Source organism: Arachis stenosperma, chromosome 7 (genome assembly GCF_014773155.1).
Source record: "Arachis stenosperma cultivar V10309 chromosome 7, arast.V10309.gnm1.PFL2, whole genome shotgun sequence".
Classification (NCBI taxonomy): domain Eukaryota; kingdom Viridiplantae; phylum Streptophyta; class Magnoliopsida; order Fabales; family Fabaceae; genus Arachis; species Arachis stenosperma.
Genome location: NC_080383.1, coordinates 2,278,500 through 2,288,375, shown reverse-complemented (window position 1 = coordinate 2,288,375; position 9,876 = coordinate 2,278,500). Strand labels below are relative to the sequence as shown.

The following is a 9,876-nucleotide window of genomic DNA, read 5'->3' as shown; positions in this document are numbered from 1 at the left end:
GAAAATGTTCAGGGTTAGTTTATTATATTTGAATCTATTTAAATATAAAAATTTTAAAATTTGATGAGATAGGATATAAATTTCAATTATTTTATTAAAAATTTAATTTTATATATAAAATAATACTTAATTACATAATTATTACATCAATAAAAATAATTATTAAATAAATAATTATAAGAAAATATAATTAGATAACTATATAAAATATTTTAGATTAACAAAATTAAAATTATTTTCATTGTTAAGAGGGAACTAAAAAGTTAATAGGATAAAGTAATCTATATACATTCCCTATTCAAAAAGATAAAAAATTTATTGATTAATTAATTTGATTATTAAAGTATAATAAAAAATAAATAATGAGGTGGGGCCTCAAGTGAACGTGGACCATTGGATATGATCCTTGAGATTTAGACTGAAATCTTGTGGAGAGTGGGGACCATAGGATGGGAAAATATAGACCTTGGAAAGAGGCTAAGGCTTGGTTGTGGTGGAACATTTCAATTTGTTTGGGAGGGAACACAACCACAGAATAGGACAATGCCACATATTTATAATATAAGAATAAACCATGAATAAATCTAGTGTCACACATCCCACTTGATTTTGATGAAAGCTCCATCCTTGTACCCTCTTTGAGTTGTATATGTTACATGAAACAAGAAAATCATATGATCATTTTTCTCTCTAGTCATGTATAAAATGATTGGAAGTTTAGTGCTATTTTATTGGTTTATTATCAATGTTAACATTTCTATTTATGGATAATAACATGATTGGAAATTATATTCTGTGGTATTCTGTGTTAACAATTGAGAGTAGTAATATTTTGCAAGGAGAGTTATTTGTTGGAGAGACTTTCTTTTAATATAAAACTTGGGATAAATAGACATTATATGTGAGACAGACTGTGAAAGCTTTTATTATTATCAATAATTTACAAGATTGTTCTGGATTTATTAATCATTTGGTGTTAAAAATCCGAGATATCATGTATTGGAAATGGCGTGCTGATCTTCGGTTGATCTTGAGAGATGTAAATACAGTAGCAGACAATACATTATGGCAAAGACTGTAATGAGGACTCTTTCTCTCCAAGTGAAACTTCTGTTGCCTTGAAGAAATTTGAGAGTAGTATTTAACGAGACTGCCTTTCTTAAGCAGTTTTTATTTTTTTCTCTCTCTTAATTTTTGTTTATTTTCTTTTAAGTTACCAAAAAAAATTCTGTGGTATATATATATATATCCTTTATAAATTGAAAGTTTAGTGTCATTTTATTAGTTTATCATGAATATTTAATGGTGCATTCTCTTTATAACCTTTATCAATAATAAAGTAGCTGGTAATAATAATTTTTATTTGAAAATAAAAGTAAAAGGATAAATTTTGTTTTATTTTTATTAAAATTATTTATTGTATTAGAAATTTGAATACAATTTTAAAAAGATTAAAATGCTCATTTAATTCATTTTAAGACACTAAAATATCTCTTTAACATCAATTTTTAAATAATTAAAATATTTTTAATTGAGTAATTACTAATTAGTATTGTTTGATTGCATTAGACATTTGATCTTGATTTTTTTATAAATAACCTTTTAAGGTTATTAATTTAAAACTACCAAAATGTCTATTTAGTTCAATTTAAAATTTTAAAAAGATTAAAATATTTAGATAAGATTAATTAAGAACATTTGAATATATTAAAAATAAAAATTTAAATTTGACTTTAAAAAGACTAAAATATTATCCTAGTTACTTGTTAAAAGCTAATACTAAAGTTTCTTTTTTTAGAATTAATTTTAAACAGACTAAAACATCTTATAAGATTCTTGTTATATATATATATATATTGATTTAAATTAGAAATTAGAAGTTTAAATTTTGATTTTAAAATAGCAAAAATATTCTTTCAGATATTTAAAAAATATTAGAGTATCCTTTTAGTTAATTTTTTCTTCTAGACTATCATTTTTCATATAACAAAATAATAAAATATTATTATTTTTTACTTATAAAACATAATCCAAAATTACTTTTTAAATTAAAAAATGAGTATTTACTACCTGATCATTCTTTCATCTGTTAATTAATAAAAAGGTGAATATAATCTTATAGTAAAAATGAATATCTACTATTATTAAAAAAAATATTTAAAAGTATATAGATTAAATTTAACAAAATATACAAGTAAAATTGTCCCTCCAATTTAAGAAAATATGTCATTATTGTTTGTATTGGTAGCATCATCTCTCTTAGCTTATACGATATTCAATTTTCAAACAAAATTGTCCCTCCAATTTTCAACCAATTACTGCTATGTATGGAGTGATTGTTTAATTTACATCATTTTAAAATAGGAAAATACTTAAGTTGACAAAAGTTAACATAAAAAATAATTTTGAAGTGAGTTGGTATTGTAAGTTAAATTTATGGAAAGTATTAGTGATCCTCAAATGCCATTTATTTAAAAGTTAAAATATATATTATCGATAATAATTTTGGATTAGTGAAATAATTAACTCACTCGTACGCTTAGATAAGTATTAAAAATTAGAGATTTAAATTCTGTCTTATATATACAGCAACTCATTAGTCAATAACAAATTTTTAAATAGAATTCAATATATTATCAATTTGAAATGTATCTTATTAGATGAAAAAAAATTAATTCCTCAAATATGAGATGGTATGAGTTATAATCAAGAGATTTAAGAACATTGATGTTAAGCAAAGCCTGTCCACATTTTCATGGATATATAGAGTTAAAGAAATGTACATAAAACCCTAATTTGGAACTTGTTTTATTTGACAAGGTGTGACCAAAAGCTAATAATATCTATCTATAATATTTAGTATATAGATTTAGCCTAACATATTTTTGTGGCACATATATAAAACAAAGATAATGAAAGCATAGGGAAACGGCATATAGATTTAGCCTAACATATTTTTGTGGCACATATATATAAAACAAAGATAATGAAAGTATAGGGAAACGATATAAACCACAAGAAATTATTAAAGCTTGTGAGTATTTCTCACCCCCTAAACAGAGAAAGCATGCATTTTCGGCCATTGTTATTAATCTAGCTTATAGTAAGAAGTGGTCCAAACAAAAAAAACCATGTGTTTTGCTCGTAATGATGTACTGCATGTAATTGGTTAAAATTTGTATAAACGTATAGACTTTGAAACTAAGTTAGATAATTCAGTAATTATCTCACTAATTTATTTAAATAAATATTGATAGTTTAATTCTAGTATATGTATTAATTTATTGACTAACGACAAATTTTTAAATAAAATTCGATCCATAACAAATTAATCATTAATTTGTTAAATTAAAAAACACGTTTGCGTGGGAAACCAACAAAAATTATACCGTCATTGAATATGTAAAGATTTTCATTAATTCTTTGTTTTGTTTTTCTAACTTAAACATTTTTTTTTTGGAAAATTACATTTAACATTATGTGATTGATTGTTCAGACTCTTATAAGGTTGATTAACTTATCGCGAGTCTATTGGAGTCCCAAAAAAAAATATATCTCTTCCTCTTAGATGAATTTTATTTATTTTATATATTAGGTATTCTTGATGTACTCTTGTTATAAAAAAATATAATAAATAAAACTAATCTACTGTAAATAAAAAAAATATAGATGATATTATGTATATACCAAAAATTATCATTCGGCTATTATGTATAAAAATACAACTTTGATACGTTATAATTTTTTTTAATAGTATTTTTGTTCTTCGATACATACCTTTTTTTTATCATTAATTTTAAAAGTGTGACTGAGTATAAAGATTCATCATTTTTTAAAAGTAAATGTTAAAAATTCTTAAATATAGAAAAATTTTTAAAATTTTAAATTAGCTCTCCCACCTTTAATATTTATAAGACAATAAAAAGTTAATCACTATTTTTAACAGTGATTAATATTCCATCCGATATAAACAATGAAGACTTTCTTTCATGTTAAAATATATATTAACTTAAAAAAATAAATAAGATTGTGATTATTCAAAAAAAAATGATTGATAACTAAAATCACAAGATCCGCAAATGCAGCAGATAATTGTGCATTTGTGCTTTTACTCAATTGGAGATGACTAAGCTTTTCGTTTTATTCTGTTTGGATTACAACTAATCTTAACAAACTGATTCAACAGCAAGAGAATTGATATCATAATCCTTAGAAGTCTTTGGAATGTTTGATAAAAAATCAATTACTAAATCAATTATTATATATTTAAATATATTTATATGTGTCATTTTATATATTTTCTAATAAAATTATTAATTTTACATTAAAATAACCTATTTGAATAATATTTTTTATATAAGTAAAAATGTATAATAAACTTTTTTTGTGAATATTAAATATATATTATTATGCCACAACAGATTTATATCTAACTGATTTATATTTCTTTTTAAGAAATAAGTTACACAATTGTCTATAAGAGAGATTAAATTAATTAATTTATGTAAGCTTCTCTCTAAATTTTTTTTTCAAGAAATTATTGGGCTTAATCTTCTTAATTTTTATGTTAAAAAATCTAAAGAAATCATGGCATTAAAGGGGGTTATAAGGATTTGCAAACATGGTTTTGGGCCAGACCTCGTAAGTGTAGGCCGAAAGCCCTTCAATAATTATTTGGCTTCTTACTCTGAATTGCAGGGACCAAAAACAATAAATTAATAAATAAAAGAAGAAGGGCAACCTTCACAATATAGTGTAGATTTACTTCATTTGAAAGATATAAAGTTGTCACCTTCAATTAAGTGGTTTATAACAATCTTATGTACACACGAAAAAATCGATTACTAAATCAGCTAATATATATTTATATATAAATAAATATATTATTTAAATTATTTTAATATATATTTTTTATTATAACATATATTTTACACAAATAACTAATTTTTAGTATACGTTTAGCATAGTTTATATTGATATAAAAAATGACTATCATGCAACGTGCTTTGACATCACCAACTCATTGTATGATGAATTACGCAATAACCTCAATACATACATTAGGATTTTGACCACCCTTCATGAAGAACAAACTAATGATATTATTAATTTAGTGTTACTAAGTCTATTAGATTAGTGTGGAACGCAATAATTTACAAAAATTTATTGTAAAATAGATTTGTAATTACGTCACCCAAAAAATATATTTTTTAAATATTTCAAATATTTTTAAATAAAATATTTATATTTAGAACCTATTAGTTTAAATAAAATAGCGTATATTTAAAATTATACGCTATTTTATTCAAACTAATAGGTTCTAAATATAAATATTAAATTTAAAAATTATTTGTTCGATCTACATCCAACTATTACATTTAAAATAAATCTAAATAGATCTAAAAATAGTAACTAATCATTGTTGTATTTTTAGATTGAGATTTTTTTATTTATTAAAATTATATTATAAATTTTCTTTAAACATATCATTTTTTTACACAAAAAATAGCTGATGGCTTCAGTAAACAGAGAAAATATTTTGTTTTACAAATTCATACTCACTTTTATTATTGGACCAGTATTAGAAAAAATAAAAACCATAATGCTTTATTAAAGTTTGTTCACTTATTTGTAAAGCCCAAAAATAAAAAATATTTTTTGGATGACGTAATTATAAGTCTACTCTATGATAAATTTTTAGAAATTATTGCGTTCCACATCAATCTAATAAACTTAGTAACACTAAATTAGTAACTATAAATCAAAGGAACACTCATTGTATTATTATTTGTCTTTTTTTTATAAATTAGTCAACTCTTAATTATTTATAGCCATCACTTCTCATACCACCATATAACTTCCCTATATATATATGATGCTAAATTTGTTAATAAATTTATCACTAATAATTAACCTTAAATCTAAGAGTAAATTTCACGGTATTCAACGTTTACATATATATGGCAGATTTGTGTTAGTTATTTGTATATATTGGTTACAAAGGTTTATAATAATAAATATCATGAAAAACTGCTCCTAATGCAAATTTCGTATTATCTTTAGAAATTATGTATAATAACACACCAAATTTTGAATGATTCACTACTCAGCCTTTCCAATAATAATCAATAATTATATATGAGAAAAGTATGTGTTAGAATTCATGACTTGTTAACTAACGAGTTTAAAAAAAATTTAGGTTTAGAGTTTATTTTTATGACAAATTAGAATAATAATAATGATAGAAATTTCAAATAAAGGAGCATAAAATAGTAAGATCACGTGACTTGTTCTTTCTTTCTTATTACTCTTGGGCTTCCGCTTCCTGATATAGTAGTTATATACCAGTTGGAAAGTTATCAGGTGTACCTAGGAACACCGGTGTTCCAGTTGTTTTAACCGTTGATTTTAATTAATATATATTATATATATTTTTTATAATTCAGATCAATGGTTAAAACAACTGGAACACCGATGTTCCCGATACACCTGATAACCTTTATACAGTTATACACTATATATTAATAATTTATTATACAGTGTGAACATATAAGAAATTCATCATTTCAAAGGTCAACCAAAACCCGTCCTAGTCATTTTAGTTTAAATGCTATATTATTTATCATTAATAATACAAATATAATATCTAATATATTATTTGTTAATTTATTATCAATAATAATTAATTATTATATTTTAAATATATGTATAAGAAGATATATCTAAAAGATATATATATAAAAACATTTTTATTAGACACAACTATAAAAAAATAATATTTTTATTAAATATATCCATAAAGATATTTTTATTAAACACAATCATAAATAAGAGTTGGCAAAAATTGACAAAAATATTGTTCGAAATTGTTATTAAATCAATATAAAAACCCTAAATTAGGTCTTGTCATGGTTCAATTAAGTTAGTTTTATTTAAAAAAAAATTAACTATATGAAAAAGTATTATTTGATTGAAAAAATATTTAATCTATAATAATTTTGGAAGAAGAGAAAAATTGACAAATATATACAAGAAAGAATGTGAACATAATCTGATAAAGATCACTATGCATGTATGCTATTATTATAGTAATTATATATGATTCGATGGTTATATTAGCAACAATGCATGTGGCCAAATTATTAAAATAAAGTTTGACTTAGCAATACCTAAGCTCTAAGGAAACAACATACTTTAGCATCATCAATTGTTATGCAGACCACCTAAAACAGTGTTCTGTGTTTTTTTTTTTTTTTTTGTGTCTTATACAAATCTTAAGCTAGCATATATTTTGATTACTATCTGCTCTATTATTATTATTATTATTATTATTATTATTATTATTATTATTATTATTATTACGGACTTAAGAGAATATATACATCTTTTTTACATTATATATCTTATTAATTATATATATATATATATATATATATATATATAGTTGTGACCTCTTCTAATTTGAATGAATAATATATAAATGTAGAGAAGTATATATTATAAATTTATAACTGTTATCATGCATGCTTTCATGGCGTAAGAATCGGTTAATGATGACATCGTCAATTCATTTAATATGAACTAAGCAACAACGTCACCCCAAAAAGGCAAAAAATAATGCAAAACCTTATCATTTTCTGATAATTTAAACAGAAAAATAATATTTTTGCATCAACTTTTTTTATGTATCATTATATAGAAAAAACACATAAAAAATTATACATATTTTTTTTGTTGGCTACAGTATTTCTTAATTCAATAAATTAAAAATTAATTTTTTGTAGATTTGAGTTTTATCTAATATTTTGTTATTGGTTAATAAATTATCAGAATTTATAACATTCGACACTTAATTAAACGAACAAATGAGTTAACTGTTGAACCAACCAAAATTAGTTAAAGTCCTGCTAGAAAGCTAATAGACTATTTGTATAATGTGTACAATAGGCTATTGAATTATAAAATGAATATCACTCATATTATCTTAGAATAAACATCCGAATACTAGAGATAATAAACATCTCAGGTCATGAAACCACTTATCTCAAAAGTTTAAACTAATTTTGGGATTCACCAAGAATCGAACTCTTGACCTTTCGGATCTAGAGCTCTAATACCATGTTATGATATCTCGCATCCCAAAAAAGAAAAAAAAGTAACACTAATAGTTATATATTTAATACTCTCTAAACCTCTATTGTACATATTGTACAAATATTCCATTCACTCTTGATACTTTTCCTTAGTTAAAACGATGCATATACGAGAACACTCTAGAATAAGTGGATAACTCCTGAAGCTAAACACTGCAACTTGAGATTTTCAAAGGAAATCTGCTATTACATAGGAAAGAATCTTATTAAATATTAACTATGTCAAAACGAATTCACTTACGTGAATTACGTACTAACTACATGCTTTCTTTTTTTAAATGGGTGTTTGACATTTCTATTTAGAGTGTACCAAATTGAAGGAATAGATTAAAAAAGTGTGGTATAACATTATTCATTTATTTTATTATCAGTCACAGTGCAATAGTGCATACACACATGTGAGCCAGTGAGTTGACTCAAATCGCATTGACTTTTCATTTTCTTTAATTTCTTCTTTTTGAATAGAAAGTGAATGCATGTATATGCATGATACATGAGAGAAGCGCGTTGAATCCATAAAATCTGGATCCTAATTAACGTTCCTTAAATTTGTTGAAGTCAAAATCATTTGTAAAATTATTAAGTGTACGTTTTTGCCAACAAGTTATTCAAATGCTTCTCTATATATAAGGGTACAATCATGGCTCATTCTTCTCATCTAATCAACAAGAATCTTGGTTCAATTATCATCATTTTGTAACTTAGTTCAATCTCGAGGACATATAATATGAAGGTAATTAACGGAATCTCTTAAATTAATTATCGTTTCATTGAATTTCTTTTTCTTTTGTTTCCCCTACTATTTCAATTCTAGAAAAAAATTTCTCTTTTGATGGTGAATATACATATATATATGGTTTGCAGCAAAAGATTGTGATTGAAGTGCCATTAAACTGTACCAAATGCAAGAAGAAGGTCTTGACCATATGCACCACTGCAGAAGGTATCACATATATATATATATATATATATATATATATATGTTATTTAATAAATGAATAAATGATTATTTGTACCCATGAAAGATGAAAATCTGATATATGTACCTATACTAAATCAAAACTAAATTTGTACCCACGCAAGATGCCTTCCGTGTGACAAAAGTACCCAACGCTCCAACCTTCCAAAGACATGGTACTTTTGTCACACAGAAGACATCTTGCATAAGTACAAATTTAGTTTCGATTTAGTGTTGGTACATATTTCAGCGTTTTCATCTTTTATGAGTACAAATAGTCATTTATTCTAATATATATTTAAATTTCAATTATATAATCTTCATATACCTGAGATGAATAAAGTGTATATAATTAACTAAAGTATTGAATATGTTGATCTGTATGATACATAGGTGTGACGGCAGTTAAGTTTATAAGAGATGGTAAAGATCGAGTGGAGATTATAGGAGAAGGAGTTGATGCAGCTCAAGTGACACAAGATTTGAGGAACAACCTTAAGTTTGCTAAACTAGTTAATGTGTCCAAGCTTGATTAGACTCATCTATGTATGGTAGTAGTATAATCTCAACTTCATTGCCAACCTTAATTAGTGGCTTCATTCTATATCTTATATTATTTTGTTCATTTATGATATTTTCATCTTCTTCTTCCAATAATTGATATAGCTGTGAGCTTAGATTCTAAAGTGTGAAGTGTAATATTGTAACAACATGAAATGTATATCGTCTAATGTTACGTACGTTCATATATAGGTTTATTAAAAG

General features: G+C 24.0%; 1 protein-coding gene across 1 annotated transcript; it reads left to right on the top strand.

Annotated features, from left to right (window-relative positions):
* The first annotated feature begins 8,737 nt into the window (after window positions 1-8,737).
* On the top strand, window positions 8,738-9,876 carry LOC130942025 (heavy metal-associated isoprenylated plant protein 47-like). Its single transcript, XM_057870701.1, has 3 exons — window positions 8,738-8,886; window positions 9,018-9,096; window positions 9,505-9,876. The coding sequence occupies exons 1-3, from the start codon at window positions 8,881-8,883 to the stop codon at window positions 9,645-9,647; spliced, it is 228 nt and encodes a 75-aa protein (XP_057726684.1). The 5' UTR covers window positions 8,738-8,880; the 3' UTR covers window positions 9,648-9,876.